The sequence below is a fragment of the Leptonychotes weddellii genome, chromosome 13, assembly GCF_054177405.1.
Source record: "Leptonychotes weddellii isolate Sample4059 chromosome 13, ASM5417740v2, whole genome shotgun sequence".
NCBI classification, from domain to species: domain Eukaryota; kingdom Metazoa; phylum Chordata; class Mammalia; order Carnivora; family Phocidae; genus Leptonychotes; species Leptonychotes weddellii.
The window spans coordinates 21,883,215-21,904,771 of record NC_138381.1 but is presented as its reverse complement, the minus strand read 5'-3'; the positions used below and the strand labels follow the sequence as shown (position 1 = coordinate 21,904,771).

The 21,557-nt window shown below is 42.6% G+C and overlaps 1 protein-coding gene across 1 annotated transcript in view; it reads left to right on the top strand.

Annotated features, from left to right (window-relative positions):
- The window catches only part of SKA1 (spindle and kinetochore associated complex subunit 1), a 15,097-nt gene extending 13,368 nt beyond the window's left edge, over positions 1–1,729 (top strand). The window contains exon 7 of the mRNA XM_081802527.1: positions 5–1,729. Within this exon, the coding sequence (XP_081658653.1) occupies positions 5–69 (65 nt within the window). The 3' untranslated portion in view covers positions 70–1,729. The remainder of the gene's footprint in view (positions 1–4) is intronic.
- The last annotated feature ends 19,828 nt before the right edge of the window (positions 1,730–21,557 follow it).

The window sequence follows — 21,557 nt, the reverse complement described above, 5'->3', positions numbered from 1 at the left end:
ATCTTACGACACTGCCGGAGGCTCTCAGAGGTCCGAGGGGGGGGCCTTACCCGATACGTTATAACCTGAAGCACGTGGGATCTTTTGAACTGGCTAACAATAGGGGGTAGAGGCCACTCACATAGTTTCCTTATATGTAATTTCTTTATATATAAAATTTCTTTGGCTTTTTCATTTTCTTTTCTAGCTTCCTATAAAAATGAAACGTTTTAGTAAGTAAAGCATATATATTTTAAAATTCACTTTCTTTCAGTACATATTTAACCCCCTACCACATGAGCCTCTGTGCTAGGCATATAATGGAACTAAAAAATATTCATGGTTAGTTTTTGTGTTTGGTGACAGTGCTGTAGACCTCAGTAAGACAGATACACATGTGATAATGGAAGGAAAAGGTCAAGAAGATAAGGTCAAGCGTACCCAGGCTCCTTTTTTTTTTTTTTTTTTAAGTAGGCTCCACACCCAGCATGGAGCTCATTGCGAGGCTTGAACTCGCGACCCTGAGATCAAGACCTGAGCTGAGATGAAGAGTCAGACACTGAACCGAATAAGCCACCCAGGTGCCCCAGTGAGACCCAGGCTCTTTAGAATTAAAGGTCGTTAATGTCAAAATTCTATCAATGGCATTTCAGTCTACAGGCAAAAGTTGGATTTGTAGGCAGCCCCTCCATGTAATGATTCTGCTTTCCCATATGTTGTTAGGGAACAGGTTACCTGAAATGCATTTGGTATAAACCAATCTATAAACATCAACCTGTAATGAAATTGTAATAAAAATATACTGAGATGAAAAAGATAATAACATGTAAACAGTTTGATAGTTGTCATGGAAAATGGGTGGTTGGATTGCAAGAATTTAGGATGTTTCTCTTGTGCGCTTAAGGAGACTGTCTGGCTATGTGTGTTTTAGTCAGTGTTCTCCAGAGATATAGAACCAAGAGGAGATAGATATAGAGAGAGAGAGAGAGATTATGACAAATTGGTTAAGTCGTCCCCCGATCTGCCATCTGCAAGCTGGAGACCCAGGAAAGCCATGTGTAATTCAGTCCCGAGTCTGAGGGCCTGTGAAGGAGAGAAGATGCGATGTTGTGGCTCAAGCAGTGAGGCAGGAAAAGAAGTGAATTCCTCCTTCCTTCACCTTTTGTTGTGCTCAGGTCGTCCACGGATCGGATGATGCCCACACACACTGGGGAGGGCAGTCTGCTGAGTCCACTGATTGAAATGCTAATCCCTTCACCCTCACAGACACATCCAGAAATAAGGTTTAAGGTGGGCACCCTGTGGCCAGTCCAGGTGACACAAAGTTACCTATCACAGTCTCTCTGTCATTTGCCGGGCAGGTTGATCCTTGTAGCCGAGGGAAAAATCATCTCCTAGGCCTGGTGGCCTGGTTAATACTGTCACCGTGAGGACCACAGAATATATTTTGGGCTCTATATATTATTATCCCTTCTTCCTCCCTAATTTAAATTCAGATGTGTTTAATTCTTCATGTCTTGCTTTAAATAATAATGGCATTATCCTTTACTTCGTTTTAAGTCTTGCTTGATTTTTCTCTATAAATGTTTTTTTTCTATAAAAGACCATTTTATCTGCTTGAAATATGTCTTCTTCAAGCTCATAGTGAACAACTGTGTTAATAAATATGTCTAACTCTTGTAGAATGGATACTGAGGTGAGCAGTTAGTCTCTATTTTAACCATTAGCACATAATCTGTTAAATTAATTTGGGCATACACTGGAAGACTTGTATTCATCAAAGAATAATAAAGACATTAATTTTCAAACGAGAACTAATTTCTGTGACTTGAACTTCATTTTCTTTTTTAAGATTTTATTTATTTGAGAGAGAGAGAGAGAGCATGAGAGGGGGGAGGGTCAGAGGGAGAAGCAGACTCCCTGCCGAGCAGGGAGCCCGATGCGGGACTCGATCCCGGGACTCCAGGATCATGACCTGAGCCGAAGCAGTCGCTTAACCAACTGAGCCACCCAGGCGCCCTTGAACTTCATTTTCAAGAAAAATGACAGGCTTGTTCTACTTATTATTTTTGAAAATAATTGGCTCAGATGGTTAAGCGTCTGCCTTCGGCTCTGGTCATGATCCTGGAGTCCTGGGATCGAGTCCCGCATCGGGCTCCCTGCTCGGCGGGGAGTCTGCTTCTCCCTCTGACCCTCCTCCTTCTCCTGCTCTCTGTCTCTCATTCTCTCTCTCTCAAATAAATAAATAAAATCTTTAAAAAAAAAAAAGAACACTTTTAAAGATCTAAGTTTTGATGCACCCTCCCTCAATGTGATATCAACACTCTTCCATCAAGAGGCAGGATCCTTGTTCCCTCCCTTTGAATCTGGGCGTATCTTTGTAGCTTCAGCCAGTAGAATGGAGAGAAGTGCCACTGCATGATTTCCAAGCTAGCTGTTAAAGACAATATGAATTCCATCTGTCTCTTTCTTGGGATACTGGTCTTTGGAACCTTGTCACCATGCTGGAAGAATGCCAGGCTACATGGAGAGAACACATTAACCGCCAGCCCCAGCAGCCATGTGAAGAAATGATTCCAGCCCTCTGCATTCACGTGTTCTTGCTGGGGTCCCAGGCATCAGGGAGCCAAGACAGGCTGCCCCCACTGTGCTCTGATTGAATTCAGGACCCACGAAATCATGAAAAAGAAATGACAGTGGTTTAGAGACACTGTTTTTGCACCGTTTGTCATACAACAAGAGATATTGGCAACACTACTCAAAACTAGCTTCACCAACAGTGGAACATCCTGACGTTATGTTCCTCCTAGTGGGCAAAATGGAAAGTAGACAGGACTGCCTATGAAGTATGATTGTCAAAAACATTAAACATGAATCTAAGACAAGCTCTAGCGTCTAGTTTATAGGAACAGGGTATAGAGAAACAAGCCAAATGTCATCATGATGAAATGATCAAACATCCAGATATAAATAATCTGGTCTCTTAAAAACAAGTCAATAACAGAAAAAAAAAATGGTGGGGGGGGGATCCTGTTCTAGCTTTATAAAGGCTTAAGAGCCTAACCAAATATAAACCATCAATCTTGAGGCACCTGGGTGGCTCGGTTGAGTGACCGACTCTTGATTTGGGCTCAGGTCATGATCTCAGGGTCATGGGATCGGGCCCTGCATTGGGCTCCCTGCTCAGCGGGGAGTCTGCTTGAGATTCTCTCCCTCTACCCCTCCCCCTGACTAAATGCACTCTCCCTCAAATAAATAAAATCTTTAAAAAGATTTTATTTATTTGAGAAAGAGTGAGCGAGGGAGAGAGAGAACACGAGGTTGGGGGTAGGGGAGCAGCAGGGAGAGGGAGAAGTGGACTCCCCGTGGAGCAGGGAGCCCGACGTGGGGCTTGATCCCAGAACCCTGGGATCATGACCTGAGCCGAAGGCAGACACTTAACTGATTGAGCCACCCAGGTGCCCCAATAAATAAAATCTTAACAAAACATGAACTTTGGTATTTCACATCTTTATTCATCCATTAATGGACACTTAGGTTGCTTCCATATCTTGGCTGTCGTAAATAATGCTACAATAAACATTGGGGTGCATGTATCTTTTTGAATTAGTGTTTTTATTTTCTTTGGGTAAATACCCAGTAGTGGGATTACTGGATCGTATGGTATTCCTATGCTTAATTTGAGGAACCTCCGTACTGTTTTCCACGGTGGCTGCAGTTTGCATCCCCACGCACAGTGCATGAGGGTTCTTTTTCTCCACATCCTCGCCAACACTTAACTTCTTGTCTTTTTTATTCTAGCTGTTCTGACAAGTGTCAGGTGATATACCTCATTGTGGTTTTGATTTGCATTTCCCTGCTGACTAGTGATGAGCATCTTTTCATGTGTCTGAAGACATGAGTTTCTTGAATTATGCTAGTTGTAAATATTGTTATGTTTGCACACAAAGCAATTTATTTGGCATCTGACTTATGCATGGAGAAATGATATATGTGTCTAAGCTTGGTATCTGAAAAATGTGTCACTTTTAATGAACCCTGTTTTCAAATAAGCTTGGGTAGGACACACCCTCTACAGCTGATTAAAGGGGACAGACTTTCATTTCTTTTTTTTAAAGATTTTTTATTTATTCATTTGAGATAGAGAGCGAGCATGAGCAGGGGAGAGAGGCCGAGGGAGAAGCAGACTCCTCACTGAGCCAGGAGCCCAATGTGGGGCTCGATTCCAGGAACCTGGGATCACGACCTGAGCTGAAGGCAGACGCTTAACTGACTGAGCCATCCAGGTACCCCAGATTTTAATTTCTAATGAAGGTTTAACTTAATTATTATGAGCCCACCTGCTGCCTTTTCTTTTTAGCAACTGTAGTGCAATTTCAGACTGATACTTTAAGTCTAGGGTCAATGCAACGACAATGCAAGTAATTAAAATTTTCTTCTTTCTGATGGGTCAACATGACAATTATAATTTCTGATTATAAACATTTTCTTGCTAGAATGATTGTGGGCTGTGCCTCAGCTGCATATGAAAACTTACAACTCTAATTCTTATTGTGACTCAGAAATCCAATTATTTCTTGGGAATACTTTCTTGGACTCAAAAAAAACAATTCAGCAACATGGTGCATTAAAAACTGGAGCATCAGAAATCTGGGTTCTAGTTCTCCCTCTGCCATTTACTCCCTTTTGGTTCTACCTTCAAAAATTTGACTCCCTTCTCACAAGCTCCATATCAACTACCCTGGTGCCAAATAGCATCATCTCTCCCCTGGATTAATTCAGAGCTTCCTAACTGGTCTCTGTGTTTGTTCTTGCCTCCCTACTGCCTATTCTCCAAAGAACCAAAGTTAGAGTAGGTCACTCTCCCGCTCAAAAACCTTCAGTAGCTCCCCGTTTCTTAGAGAGTAAAAGCCGAGTCCTTACAAAGGCCTGGAAGGCTCTTCATGCATCCCTCCTCCTGGTCCTCTATTTCCCACCTGAGCTCCGGCCACTCCTACCTCCATGCTGTTTCTGGAACAGGCCAAGTAGGAGGCTCCCTCAGGCCTCTGCACTGACTGTTGCCTCTGCCCAGAAAGCTTTTCATCCTTCACCCCTATGAACCCCCTCCTTCCCTCCTTTAATCTGCTCTGATGTCATTTGATTTTTGAGGCCTTCTCAGACCTCGCTGTATCTAAAATTACAACTCCCTTCTGCAATGCTTCCCCTGCCCTACTTTATTCTCCTTCATAGCACGTATGTGTATCTGATGGTCTATGTATGTGAGCAATTTATTTGTCTTTCTCCCCCTACTAGAATATTAACTCCTGGGCCCCCAGCCAATCTAACAGGGCTCGACAGTAGAGGGCGCTAAAGAAATACTCCTGAATGCACGTTCAGGGCAACAGTTTGTGGCCTGGGCAAGGGATTTCACCTTTTCATTCCTCCGTTTCTTCCTGAGTATAGTGACATGGTTGAACAAAAATTTCTCTCAGGACCTTCTGGTTTTAATAGTCTCTGATTCTAATATCCTCAGTTACTTCTGGGAAATATTCAGTTGAAGTTGAGGGATATTTGACTGGATTACAAAAAATTACAAAAAATATTTGCTGATAATTACATGGAAATCTCATATTTTAAGCAAAGAATCTGTGGAAGTATTAAGCTTCAAGAAATAATGAAGTTCTAAGTTACTAGTTGAGTGATAAAAAGAAGTTTTCGCTGACTAAAAACCTTTATAAATTTTTCTCAGCCCAAATCTTATTTTCTAATTTATTTTGCTTGTTAGATAATAGTTTTAAGATTTCACAATTTATAAATGTTATGCCTAATCATAAATGAAATTACGGTGGAACATTGAGTAGAACTATGTGTTATAGCCTGCAGTTTTGTTTCATAATATTAAATATTTCTTTTATGAAACAGCCCAGCTTCTGATAAACTATTGCCATTGTTCCAAAATACATCTACTAATACAAGCGGCAAAAAAAGGGTTACTCAATATATTAAGGAATCCTCCTAGATAAGTTTCAAACAGTGTTACTCAAGCTGGAGCCAAGACTATATATATATATGATTTAGAAAGTAGAAATAATTTATTATAATGTCAGTTGAACCCTATTAAAGTTAGGCTGACTCAAACTAAGTCCCTAAGGTAAAAAAAAATAGATTTTCTTTTTTTAAGATTTTTTTTTATTTATCTGAGACAGAGAGAATGAGAGAGACAGAGAGCACATGAGAGGGGGGAGGGTCACAGGGAGAAGCAGACTCCCTGCCGAGCAGGGAGCCCGATGCGGGACTCGATCCAGGAACTCCAGGATCATGACCTGAGCCGAAGGCAGTCGCTCAACCAACTGAGCCACCCAGGCGCCCAAAAAAATAGATTCTTAACTGTAGAGAACAAACAGAGGGTTACTGGAGGGGAGGCAGGTGGAGGGATGAGTGAGATAGGGATGGGGATTAATAGTACACTTGTGATGAGCACTGGGTGATATATGGAAGTGTTGAATCACTATATTGTATGCCTGAAACTAATATAACACTGTATGTTAACTACAATGGAATTAAAATTGTTTAACAAAAGATAAGTCTCTAAGGAACATACACAAAAAGTATTTATGAGAAATTATGGTATGATTAGAAATTTGTATCTCAGATTCTTTATTATGAACACGCTTTTGCCTGGTGTATTGAAAAGCCGTAAGTTAGGCGGCTAGGAGGTTACATCATTTTTAAAATTGCAATTGAATTTACAAACAGTATAATGCACAGATCTTAAGAATATAGATCGAGTATTGACCATTGCGTATACCTGTGTAACCCACACCCCATCATTGTTTTTTCTTAGTTAAACTTTTTATTTTGAGATAATTATAGGTTCACGTGCAGCTGTAAGAAATAACAGAGAGAGACTTTTTACCCTTCGCTCTTTGCCTCAATGGTAACATCTTGCACAGCTATAGTACAAGATCACGACCAGGATATCGACTTTGATACAGTCAGGACACAAACATTTCCACCACCACAAAGATCCCTCATACTGCCTTTTGGGGACCACACCTGCTTCCCTCCCAGCACCACCCCCTCCTTAGCCCCTGACAACCACTCATTCGTTTGACATTTCTATAATACTGTCATCTCAAGAATGTTATATGAAAGCATGATACAGTACAAAACCTTTTGAGATTGGCCTTTTTCCCACTTCGTATAATTCTCTGGAAATTCGTCCAGGTGGATGTACATATCAACAGTTCGCTCCTTTTTACTGTTGAGTAGTTCTCCGCAGTATGGACGATGCGGATGTACCATCCTTATTTTAATCATTCCACCTGTTTAAGTATCTCTGCATAGTTCCTCAGTGGAGGCTATCATGAATCAAGCTGCTAGACGCATGCAAGAACAGTTTTGTGTGTGAACATAAATCTTCATTTTTTGGGGAGTGCCGTTCCCAGGAGTGCGATTGCTGGATCCCATGGCAGTTGCATATTGACTTGTTGTTTTTTTTTTAACCTGTCAAATTGCATCCCAGAGTAGCTGCACCATTTTATATTTTCCTCTGAGCACCACTTTCACTGCATGCCACAAATTTTGATGTTATATTTTCATTTTCCTCCCTTCAAAATATTTAAAAATTTCTCGAGACTCTTTTTTTTTTTTTTTACCCCCATGTTGCTTAGAAGTGTATTATTTAATCTCCAAATATTTGGGGATTTTCCAGCTACCTTTCTGTTATTGATCTTGAGTTTAATTCCATGTTGGCTTGAGAGCATACTTGGTGTGACTTCTATTTTATATTTGCTAAGGTGTGATTTATGGTCTCGGTGAATATTCCATGTGAGTTTGAGAAGAATGTGTAATCTGCCATTGTTGGGTGAAGTATTCTATAAATGTCAATTAAATCCTGTTGATCGGTGGTGCTGTTTAGCTCAACTATGTCCTTACTGCTTTTCTCCCTGCTGCATATGCCAGTTACCGATAGAGAGGTAGTCAAGTCTCCAAATACCACCTTGGGGTTGTCTATTTCTCCTTACAGGTCCATCGGTTCCTGCCTCGTGCATTTTGATGTTCTGTTATGCACACACACATTAGATTGTTTATGTCTTCTTGGAGAATTGACTTCTTTATCATTAACGCCTCTCTGTTTCCCTGATCATTTGTCTTGTTCTGAAGTTGACTTTGTCTGAAATTCATATAGCTACTCTAGGTCTGTTCTGATTCGTGTTAGCAAGGTAGATCTTAATCCCTTTACTTTTAATTTATCTGTCTTTATATTTAAGTGGGTTTCTTATAAACAAGCTATAGTTGGATTTTTTTTAATCCTGTCAACTCTGCCTTTTAACTGGCATATTTAGCCAATTCACATTTAAGGTGGTTGTTGATGTATTTGGATTAATATCGGTCCTATTTGTTACCATTTTCTATTTGCTGCATTTGTTTTTCACTTCTTAGTGTTTAATCCTCTCTTTGTCTGGTTTTAACTGAGCGTTTGATATGATTCTATTTTCTCTCCTCTCTTAGCATATAAATTATACTCCTTTCAAAAAAAGTTTTAGTGAGGGGTGCCTGAGTGGCTCAGTCGGTTAAGCGTCTGCCTTCGGCTCAGGTCATGATCCCAGGGTCCTGGGATCGAGCCCCACATCGGGCTCCCTGCTCTGCGGGAAGCCTGCTTCTCCCTCTCCCACTCCTCCTGCTTGTGTTCCCTCTCTCACTGTGTCTCTCTCTAGCAAAAAAATAAATAAAATCTTAAAAAAAAAAAAAAGTTTTAGTGGTTGCACTAGAATTTGTAATATACATTTACAATGAATGGAAGTCCACTTTCAAATAACACAATAGCTGTTCACAGGTAGTGCAGGTACCTTATAAAAGAATATCCCGAATTTTTTCCTCTGTCTCTTGTAACATTGCTGTCATTCATTTCATTCATTTACCCATAAGCTATGATCACCCAATTCATAGTTGCTATTATGATTTTAAGGTGACAACCTGAGCTTGCAGGTGTCCAAAATGTGTGTGTGTGTGTGTGTGTGGTCTGGGGGGGACAGTCTTGTGGGACTGAGCCCTTAACCTGTGGGATCTGATGCCATCTCTGGGTAGATGGTGCCAGAATTTAGTTAAATTGCAGGACCCCCAGCTGATGTCATAGAGAATTGCTTGGTGTGCGGAGAAACCTTCACAGACCTGGCAAGCGGAAGTGTCAGAAGGGGAAGGAGACACACAGAGAAGAGAAACACCCAGTAGGGAAGAAAGAAGAAAGGGGCTTTTCCCTACTTGGGAAGGAAAAATCTGTGAGTGTTGCCACTTCACACTCCTTTCTTTTCCTTCTGGTATTCCCACTCTGTGTGTGTTTCCCTTTCATCAGTCTTGGGACAGAGGCTACTTACTCCTCAGGCCCTTCTGCTGTTCCATGGGAAGCCAACAATGTTTGATGAACAGTGCCCCCCCCCCCCCGAACTAGCAGGATTAGATGTCTGCACTTCATCTCCCCTTTTGTGGGCAGCTACTGATGGCTTTCCTCATCTGGGTCCTCCTCCCAGCCGTTGCTCTCCTCAGGGCTCCTTAGAGACCCCTCCTCCCCCCAGGGCGCAGCAAGTATGTGAGTGGAATGTGGAAATAGATGTGGGCTTCTCCTTCTGTGCTTCCTTCATTTCCAGGATCTCACCTGCTCCGCTCCGGCACTCCACAAGTCCTTTGTTTGATACTGCAACTCTCTACCTGGATTTTAGCTTACCTGCACACAGCTAGGGAATGCCCTACAGAAACACCTGTCCGAATGCACATCTTGCCCAGTGCAATTCCCTTTTTTTGAGGGACATGTTCTCTCTAGTTCTGCCTGTTTTGAGCCATTTTCCAGACTTTTCAAATAGCCAGTTTTTAAAGGTTTTGAATATCTGTGGGAGAGTTAGTCCATTTTCCTACTCCTCCATTACTGGAACCAGAACCTAGGAAGCTCTCTCTGGATCTTTTTGATGAGAACAGCAAGGTGGCCTTCTATTATTTTTTTAAAGTAATCTCTACGCCCAACATGGGGCTCAAACCCACAACCCCGAGGTTAAGAGTCCCATGCTCTATGACTGAGCCAGTCAGGAGCCCCCAGGTAGCCTTTTAGAATGTAGATAGTACCCCTTATCTCCCTGATCACATGCCTGCTGTATATTCTGTAGGGTCCACTGACATCTCCCCACTGAGTAGATGGTAACTGAGAACTACAGTTTTCTGTCTTATACATCTATATTATGGGTTTAGGATTTTCTTGAAGCAGGACACCTACAGACCTAGACTTAACTCTGGCCTGTTTCCAGAGCTTGAGAGAATATTGAGAGAATTGTGCTTCTGTTTATACTTTTATTATCGAAGCTAATAATTGAGGAAAGTCCCTCTGCCAGATCTCTCTTCTTCTCTGGTCCTTTGTGTTATCAGAAGCAGCTGTTGGTATTAATAAGCTAGAAATAATGATTCACTTCTGGTAATCCTTTCCAAGTTAGAGACCATGAGAAATCATACAATCATTGGCTTCCCTAAATTGAAACACCTAAGCCTCTGCTGTTCCGTGTGGGCAGGCCACGGAGGTGGGTGGTTCTCTCCTATTCTGAGGTTCTCGAGAACTTGGAGGTGGGGTTGGACTCAGAGATATGCATTCACAAACACCTCTGCCATTTGTGGGTTTGGACTGACTTCTGTCTTGGGGGAGGAGTGAGAAGGGCATTTGCTCTTTATGCTCGGAGTCAGAAGAGACTCTGTGCCACATTAACTGCCATATTTCCTGGTTCTGGAACCTAGGGCACCCTTTTGAGATCAGTAAACGGCAGTATTCTATCCCCGCAGGCTGGGAATTCATGTGCCAGATGTGATTTTTCTGCTTGTGTATGCCACTGGGCAGAGACACAATGATTAGAACAATCTTTTTTTTTAATGTATTTGTTGGCAACATTAAGAGACTGGGCCCCGGGCGCCTGGGTGGCTCAGTCGTTAAGCGTCTGCCTTCGGCTCAGGTCATGATCCCGGAGTCCCGGGATCGAGTCCCGCATCGGGCTCCCTGCTCGGCGGGAGGCCTGCTTCTCCCTCTCCCACTCCCCCTGCTTGTGTTCCCTCTCTGGCTGTCTCTCTCTCTGTCAAATAAATAAATAAAATCTTTAAAAAAAAAAAAAAAAGAGACTGGGCCCCAAGAACTTTGATGAGGTATAACGGTTAATTTTAAAAAGGGTTAAATCTCATGTTATGTTGATGGGACGGCCTCTAGGTGACTATAATTTTAGATGGTGAGATGTCTATCCCCTGCCATAAGGGATCACGTGGATCATTTATAAGGATGGGAAGAAACTGGCCCAGTTTTTTAGCTACTAATTTCTTCTCCTAATCTGATTGGACCTCCTCATTTGGCTGTCTTGGAATCATCTTTTTTCTCTATCCTTTGGCACATCCTGTATCTGTTCCTAAACCCAACCCTATTTTCGGCCTCTCCTGACTGCATGTGATCTCCACCCTTAGTCTCCCAAAACGTGCTCATTCGTGCCCCTTTCAACCATTTTGCTTCTAGGGAAGACTATGGCAGAAACTTTAACACAGTGGCCCCCCATCTGTTTTCCACTCTGATGGACAAGATGGATCTGCTTATCCACTTGACAAATATTTATTGAGCATCCACTTTGACTCAGGTATGTTAGGGGCTAGGGATCAGTGATATAAAAAAGATATCGGTTCAAAAAAAAAAAAAGATATCGGTTCTTGCTTCCATGGAGCTTATAGAAAAATACCAATGCAATGAATGCTTTGATCATGTGTTCAGAATATTGTAGGGACACCGGAAGCGCTGGACATAAATGTATAGGGATCAAGGAAGGCTTCCTGGAGGAAGTGATATATAGACCAAGGCCTGAGGGTGATTAGGAGAAGAGAGGATTCAAGCAGAAGCAACAGTCTCTAACATCCCCATTTACAACACGCGTCCAGGGAGAATCCAGGGTTATGTCCAACCGCCAAGTTTATCCTATACCCACCCTTTTCTCTCCTGCTTAAGAGAATATATAGAATGCAAGGTGAGCAGTAATGTCATTGGAGAGATAAATATGAGTCTGCTCTAACTTCTTAAAAGGATAAATCATAAATTATTTACAAATTGTTAACTAAGAATTCAGGTATGATCCATTGCTGAGAAGTGCACTTTGAAAGGGTTTACTGTGCCAGACATGGTGCCTTACACATAGCAATTAATAAGGAAAACAAGAAAAGTCATTAGAAAATGCATCCCCTTCCCAAAGGCCACCACCTTTCAGAGTGGAGATACATCCTCCCAGTCTTATTTCTTTCCAGCTACATATTATTAAATGTATAAAGAGAGTCTTGTGCAATATAGGTATCACTGATTCTTTATTTAATAGATCATAAACATTTTCCCATGTCATTACACGCTATCCTACAACATTGTTTCAATAGCTGCATACTTTGCATTTGGGGGTGCTTCCAAATTTTCATAAACAATATTACATCTCAAAAAAGTCTGTAAGCTACATAGCTAAATCTTCCTAGCTTTGGAACATCTATAAAGTGATTCCTCTTCTTAAGGTGAACTTGAGATGGGTTAGGTGATACAACAAAAGGAGAGTTTGAGCAAAACTGGATTGAGAAGGTGCCCTGAGTGGGAAGAAGCACGATGAATTTATTTTTTATAAATCTAGGTAAGGTTTTCAATTTATATTTTCATAACTTTATCATTTATTGATATTTATTTACCAAGGTGCTGTAGAACTTTGAGAAATAAAATGAAAAGTCATGGGTATTAGATTTAACTATACAATTAAAATCCTAATGTTTTCTTAGAATGTTTACCATCATGAAACAGAAGAGGGTAATTACAGGGAATTGCTTTAATAATTTGTAATTGAATTTGGTAGAAAACTAATACTTCATGTAATTTTAGGTGGCAGTAGATTTCTCCCCAGTTCAGGTTTGTTATTTAAAACATTTTAAGCTATATAAGCTCATTACTGCTTTCCTTATCATAATACTATCAGTGATATTGTGAGTTTATAGACGCTAGAGGATTCTCGGTTGAGACCTAAGAGTTTACGAATTCTTTGAAATGACAATGAAAAAAAGATGAAATATTGTTACCTTGTTAATGTTGATCTGATTTTTAATTTCTCTTAAATCTCTATTTTTCCCAAGAACTGATACAGTTTATGCTACCTTGAGATCATTAGTCATTTGATCAAAGATAATTTCTTGCACAGCTTTGTTTGATCATCTAGAAGCATCCACTGAGAAGTCGTGTACTACACACATACTTAGTCTTGAGGGAAGTATTAAACATCTCGTAATTCCATCTACGTCCAGTTTTTCTTACCAGAGTTAATGGTACTTTTTGGGCAGTAATAGCTGGCCTAGAACAGATCAATTCCGGGCCGCCCCCCCCCAACCCTTTCTTCTCTGGCTTGATTTTGGGGACATCTCGCTCACTCTCTGGTCACCAGTCATGTTGAGCCTCCCCCTGTGTGCAGTCCAGAATTCAGCACAAAGGCTGGGCTGCTGTGACTGATTTGTGTTCCTACAGGACACATCCCCACTATCCCACTGTCACCATTGCTGAGGGGGCTGGGGGCCGGGGAGCAGGTATCAGAGGATCCGTCCTGGCTGGGGTCGCAGTGGGAGGCAGGAGCACGTGTGGGCTGAGGCTCCAAGTCCCTGGCACATGATCCATTGTCCCATCAGACTTCATTTACAAAATACAAACTCAAAGATGAAATTATTAGGAATTTCAAGATGGTGATGAGGTGGGGGCATTCAATCCCAAGCACGAGGCCTTTCTGAAGGGGGTTTGTGAGATCACACACTCCACAAAGCTGGCCCTGAATATATTAGTTCATGTGATCCTCATTTCACCGATGCAGAAGACACTGACCTGAAAGGCTAAGTAACCAGCCAAACATCTTATGACGGGGATTTGGACTTGAACAGGACACTCCTGTAGTCTCTGCTCTCAACCTTTATGCTGGCCCACCCTGCTGTGGGAGTGGGGGGTGATAAAGGCCAGAATTCACCCCTCTAGGAGGTTGGAACCACAGGGAAGAAGCCATTTCTTTGTGCTTTTCCTCCATATTAACCATGTAGGTGATGAGCCTAAGTTCCTCAGGTGTCAGGTCTCTCCTGGGTCCTGCTGGTGTCTCATGTCTTCTTTATCATTGATGATGTTCACCATAAAAATGGCCTGTCACATTGCTCCATTGTCCTCACTTTTCTCTCTGTATGTGTGTACATGAATATACAATAGGTAGTTATATAAATGATTCATATATTTAAAAACATGTGTAATTTTTTTTTAATGTGTAATGTTTTTTAAGATTGTATCCAGACACCTGGGTGGCTCAGTCGGTTAAGCGTCTGCCTTGGGCTCAGGTCATGATCTCGGGGTCCTGGGATCGAGTCCCACATAGGGCTCCCTGCTCAGCATGGAGCCTGCTTCTCCCTCTGCTTGGGCACTCTCTCTCTATTTCTGACAAATAAATAAACTCTTTAAAGATAAATGAATGAATGAATGAATGAATGAATGAATAAATAAATAAATGAATAAATAAATAAATAAATAAATAAATAAAATCTGTATTGCCCTCTAGTTGGGCCACAGAAATTTAAGACGAGCCGCCCAAAATGGAACAGAGGCTGTATATTAAGGGCAATCATCACAATATGAACCATACTACTCCCATTTATGGCTGGTGTGCAAACACACATGTCCACGGCATCCAGGTAGTTGGGGTCACAAGAACATGGGCTGGGACAACACGAAAGGCGGACAACTCTTGGCCCGTCCAAAGGGAGTGATCTCTAGTGAGTTCTGGTGTATGGTTGCCCTGGGGGAAGGCAGGCTCAGCTGTTAAAGGGAAGCCCCAGATCCAGATATTTATGTAAAAGTTACCGATTTAGAAGTGTAGGTAATGGAACTATTTATTTTGTGTAGGCTATACTCACATGTGTAGGCTAGATTGGGGCTACACTAACTGATCATTTATGACCTTTATTGGTGCTTCCTGCAAGCTGGGCACTTGTATGAAGAGCTTTACGTACAGATTCCCAGCTCAGTCCCTGGCGCAACCCCACGATGGCTTAGCCCCCTTGCACAGATCAGTAACAGAGACCCAGAGAAGTTACACAAACTGCCCAAGGTCACATGGCTGGGATATGAACCCACTCTTGCTAACTCCCAAACCCCTGGTTTTAACTCTTGTACTTATTACCCACCACGTGGGATAGATGATTCATTCCATTAAGAAATATATATTGAGTTGCTAACATATGCCGGAGACTACTCTAAGTGACAAAGATACAGCAGTGAATAACGAAGATCCTGCCTGCCTTCTAGCGTGTGTTTGTGGGAATTGAATGAAGTAGAGAGAATCACTGGGGCTCAGATTTGTTTCGAGCAGCAAGATTCCCTGGTTTCTGCATCTTTAGAGCCAGAGTTCCAGCCTGACCGCTCAGTTTATCCCCCCAGTTCTTTTTGCTCTGACCTATTTCCGTCTGGATTTCTCGGGGCTTCTATCCAGCCAGGCCCACCATTTTGCTTCGCACCCTTCAGCTCAGAATTTATTCCCAGATCTCTATCCTGTGCATTCGGCCTGAGCATGAAACAGTGCAGACTTTGACTTGGCCTTGGGGGAAGCCCCGCATTCCCAGGCCCCTAGCCCTTCCCAGACACTGCCCTGGCAGGAGGTGTCACATCAGATGTCTTGCTTCTTAAACTTAGGGACACTTGTGCCATTAAAAGAAGGACTATCTCATCACTACCAGATATTGCTTTCTCTAGAAAGTCATGGAATATTCCTATGTGCCAAGTTTTGGAGTTTTATTTCACTTCTAAGTGTACTATTTTTGTAAGTCAGGTTTACTGAGGTATAAATTTAATACCTTGGTAAATTAAGGTGTCTGTTTCTTTGAATTCCAACAAACACATACAGCCAGGTAACCTCCACCATAATCGAGTTATAAAACATTTCTACTACCCCAAAAAGTTTCCTCCCGCCCCTTTGCAGGCAATCCCCAGTCCCGGCACGCCTTTGATCCATTTTCTGTCCCTGAGGTTTTTTCTTTTCCAGGATGACATATAAATGGAATCATACATTTTGTGGCCTTATAATTGCTGAATGGTATTCCCAATTGCTTTTTGAGACCAGTGTTTTCTCAGTGGCAACATTAACTTTGAAATCCTAATGAAAACTAACGGGAAATTGTAATTGCTGTTAGAAACACATATCTTACAAACCACTTCCAAAAGCATATCAGTGTTATTACATGAAGCATACCTGAATTCAATATTGATCTATGCATGTAATTCATTGACATGAGAGAGCATGCCTAGCCAAACTAATAACTTTCTTTTGGTGAGGGAGGTGGAGGTGAGGGAGCCAAGGAATTACTGTGGGGATTTTTGTTAAACTGCTCCTCTCATTCCCAGCCCACATAGAGAACTACAAATATAAGCGTTACCATGCCTTGCCTACTGCTAGTGTTTAATCGGCCCTGCTGCTGGAAAAGCCAAACTACAAGGACAATTGGGTCTGCATAGGAAATGAATGTTTCTGGGGGCACTTTCTTGCTTGGGTTGATTGGACTCATCTCATTAGAGTGAATCCATAGGCAACAGTTTGGTGAAGAGGGGAGAGCAATCATTCCAGACAGGGTGAACAGCATGTGCAAAGGCCCTGTGACATTGTGGTGCATCATGCAAGGTTAGCATAGACTTAGGGCTGACATTCAGCTGTTTCCCCTGCTCAGACCGTCAAAATGCTCAGTATTCATTCTGACTGATGACAGTGTGGGCTTTACCAGTTGTTAAATCATTTTTAACATCCCCACCGAATGAGCTCTAAGGCCAGCTAGCCTCAGGCAGTTAGGTTTTTGCACACTTGAGCCCAACTAGAAGCAAGGGCCCAAGGAGAGAGTCATGTCTGTAAAGTACATACTGGACTGAGAGCCACTCCTTACTAAGACTTCCTAGAGAGGCCAGGCCTGCAGAGATGAACAGTAATAAGTGCCATGGGCAAAACTCGAGTCCTCAGAGTCCTTTTCTGGGGGCCACCAAGAAAGCCACTCATGAAAGTGCTGAGCACAAAACAGCTCTTCCCTAAATATTTGTTGACCCTCTGGGGGCACAGGGCATTCAGGCATTTCTGTCATTTACTTTTTTTGTGAAGTCACGTGTCTGATTCATGTCTATTTTACTAGGACAGGTTAGGTTTATCAGGTTTGGCCTAAGCGACGGACCGTCATTCTGATTTCCAGTATTTGAAGGTTATCTAATCCAACTCGGACTTTGCCAATGAGGGGAAAAGTCATTTGGCTCAAGTCCCCAACTAGACAGTGGGCACCACTGTGACTGCCACTCGAGTTTACCAATTCAAAGTCAATTCACTCTCCTGTTTGAAACGAAAATAAATCCCTTTCCCCTCAAAGAAGAAAAGTGTGTTGTGTTCCTGGAAGCAAGGCTGATCAAATTGCTGTTTTCGGGTCTCAGTTCAGGAATGTCCTGGTTTGGCCTACAGCAGCAAATAAATCTCACAGGTGAAGTGGATATAAAGACAAAAACCCACACACCTCATAAAACTTCAGTACAGCATCGCAGGCAGGCTGATCTCCAACAATTTTACGATGCCATCATTGGGGCAGGCCCTCAATCTATTGCCAAGAGCTCCCTGGACCCCTAAGGGTGTGGGGTGGGGTCCTGATGTTGTTCACTGATTTTCTGGAATAAAGAAGCTGAATTAGGATTAGTCTGGGTGAGTGTTATTCTCAGTGCTGCTAGATTGTTCTTTCCTGCATAAACGACTTCCTTTTATTATATTTTCCTCCTACACTAGTAGGAAGAATAATTTACAGAATGTTACGTGTCTGGTTTTTGTGACAGAAAAATGAGTGACGGCTCTAATTTCAGCAGGCCAGGGAGAGAAGACTTCCGAAGGTTCGCTCTGGCAAAACAGCTGGCTTCCTCGCTGAGTGCTTTCGCAGTCTAATTAGGGTGGGTTACATAAAATGCAATTTGGACTGAGCTGCCTTCTTGCAAAGGTAACTTAGACTTTCTGCCTCGTCTTAGCCTTCAAAATGAAACTCAGTGGAGGACTAGAAATGAGCAGATTATTAAAAAAAGCTTTTTTGCCATGTTTGAATTAACCGGATTAAATGAATGAATGAAACTTAGCCCTTAGAATCCTCTGAATGGGAAGTATCTCCTCACTGATGCCTTTGATGAGCTCGTACTCTTTAACGGATGGCTTTGTGTTCGGTGAGGGCAAAAGTGAATCATAAAGTAGTTAAGGGCTTTGTTTGGGGGTCTGACATTTAAGCGGAGCTTGCAGGTGCAAGAGAATCTCTAGAAGAACAATAGCGCAGACAGGGAGTCTTTCTCATTGTCGAAGAAATGCCATGGCAACATCTCTGTGAAGCTGCGTGTGGGTGGAGGGGACTGCGCCAAAATGCAAGTTCACCCTACGTGTGCTCGCGCGTTTTGCCTGGCGCAATCTCCCTTGTAAATCCTCATGTAACTGTATATTTAGTCACATATGCTTCTATCAGCTACCCCAAAGCAGCGTCTAATTGGTACTCGAAGCTAAGAACAAGAAGTGAAGCCAAATAAATTTATCAGTGAGGGGGACGGAAAAGTCTGTACCCAAGCCTACGCCCTATGAATGAACCTAAGAACAAAAACGCACTTCTTAGCTTAGAGAGCTCTACAGGCATGTAATTTATGCCGAGGTATCAAGAACAGAGATAGCTAGAACAAGCCAGGACTTTGAGAGCAATTTGGATTCTTTCTGCAGGTAGAACAAAATTGAAAAGTCTTTTCCAATTGAGTGATTTAGTGTGGACGACAGAGGATTCAGAGTAACTAAAGTTTTCACGGCTTAGTTGCTTCGGTATGGGCTCTCTACTGTGTGTTGAGGATTTATAAAATATCCTTTACCTGTTCAGAGAATGTAGCTGGAGACCAAGAAGGGATTGGAGATGAGTGGAAGGACTAGAGGCAGAAAAGCCAAAGAACATCTACCGATCTATTTCTCTATGCCAGGAATTCTGATGTCTGCTTTATGTATATGCTCATTTATCCCTCGTGGTAGTCCCTTGAATAGTTGGAGAAACGATTTCAATTTCTTTCTTTCATTTATTCATGCAACACATGCTTATTGTGCACCTAATATGCTCCAAGCACAGGACTTGTCCCGGGCAATACAATGTTGACCCAAACACATAAGGTCTTTACTCTCAGGGAGTTTATACGCTAAAGGGCATATGCACATTAGTCAAATAGCCATGGAAAGGGGATAAATAATGGGAAGGAGAGGTAAATGGCTCTCTGAGAATATTTGATGGCGGACCAGAGAAGGCATCCTTAAGAAGTACGATTTAGCTGAGATCCTAAGAATGAATAGGAAATGACTGAACAGCGTGAGAAGAAGGCATGTTCTAGGCAGGTGGAAGAAAGCATGTGCAAAAGGTCCCGTGGCAACAATGTTAGTGATGTGAGGAAATAAATTATAGCCAATCGATTACATAGGGTTCTTAAATGAAAGGGAGAGAGACCAATTCTGGCCAATTTTTGCTGAAAGGGAACTTATTAAAAGATCGAGTAGTTTACAGAATATCCCAGAGTGCTATACGAGCAAGTCCAGTAACAATGTCCAAAATGATTCCATGGAGCTTGTTGCATAAGGATCCCCCTTACACTGGTATCACTGGTACCATACTCCTGGGCACTGGACATCATTGGTCCCTCTGGAAACTGGACACAGCTCCTCCTATCGCTGCCAACTGCATGAGGGTGGATTTCTGCCGCTCTGTCACGAGTTGCTGAGCAATAGCCACTCTGGTGTGGTTCTAAAGGGCAGAGCCTCGTGGACATGTCTGTGCCCTAGCTACCCGGCAGGCTTGGAAGGCAAAGTAGACAATGACAGGCACAGCCTCAAGGGTTGCCTGTTACGAGGAATTCCCTTCTGCGTTGACCGTAAAGCCCATTATGTCATTCCACCGGTACCTACATAACATGCAGAGTGTTCTGCAAACTCAAACTCTCTAGGAAGCTCCCCATCAGTTGAGGGAGGGATGTCACTGTGACAGTGTAGGCCCGTGGGAATGTGAGCTTCCTCGTGACAATGACGTGTGATTGAAGACCTGTTCTAATACACTCTGGTGTGTGTTAGTTATTGTTGCATAACAAGCTACTCCAAAACGTAGCTTAGAACAACAAACATTTCTTATCTCACATAGTTTTTGAGGGTCAAGAATGTGGGAGCAGCTCAGGTAGGTGGTTCTGGCTCAGGGTTTCTTGCAACACTGTAATCAAGGTGTCCACTGGGGCTGTAGCCATCCGAACGCTTCCCTGGGGCTGGAGGACCCACTTCTGTGATGGCTCCTCACATGGCTGAGAGCAAGAGGTCTTAGTTCCTCCCTAGCTGTTGGCAGGAGGCCTCGGTTGCTTGTCATGCGGGCTTCTCCATTGGCTGCTTGAGTGTCTTCATTACGTGGCAGGTAGTTTGTTCTAGAGCAATTGATGCAAGAGAGAAAACGAGGCACACACCGCAATGTCTTTGATAACCCAGCTTCAGAAGTTACATATCATCACTTATGCTGAATTCCATTGGCCCCACAGGCCAACGTTGATGCAGTGTGGGAGAGGACAAGGCATGAATACCAGAGGTGGAGTCACTGGAGGTCATCTTAGAGACTGACTACCATATATTGTTCCTTCTTGCTGATGGAGTGCTGCTGGGCACATCTGACTTTAATGCTTGGTGTATCAGAAAACACCCTGTTAGTGAGCAGAGACTCACATTCTATGTCACATGGCAACCAGGTACTCAACATTTACCAGTGTCTAGTCGCAATCCAGGAACTGTATCTCAAAAGGAGAACAGCTATTTTCTAAAGAGGGCATGATTTTCTTTCAAAACCCTTCAGGACTGTGGCTGAAAATGTCCCCTTGGGCTTGCCGTAGGCTCCTTCTAGCTTGCTGATCTGCCATAGTCACTTAGATCTCCTTGGCCAAAGGACCAAATGGCAGAGCTATTATGTGGCAGCCTGGACGGTCTGATGAGGCTTCTCTCAGGGTCCCCTCAAAGCAGCAGCAAATAACTGGGTCAGAGCAACACAGCCACAAGAAAACAAACAAATCCAAAATGTGGGACATTCTATAGAACTGTGAAAGTGTACTGCAGCCCCTGACAAGATAAGCAATTTCCTTCTGGCATTTTCTTTCTCTTTCTTTCTTTCTTTCTTTCTTTCTCTTTCTTTCTTTCTTTCTTTCTTTCTTTCTTTCTTTCTTTCTTTCTTTCTTTCTTTCTTTCTTTCTTTCTTTTCTTTCTTTCCTTCCTTCCTTCCTTCCTTCCTTCCTTCCTTCCTTCCTTCCTTCCTTCCTTCCTCCCTCCCTCCCTCCCTCCCTCCCTCCCTCCCTTCCTTCCGATAGATTTTTACAAAACACCAGATCTAGAGCTACATACCGGGTTGTGGAGACTGTGTTGATCTGTTTTGATAGAAACAGCTCTTGGAACACCAGCCAGAATTGCCATATCACTTGAGTAAGCTAGCATCATTGTCCCAAGACTTAGCTGTTTTTTACATTAACC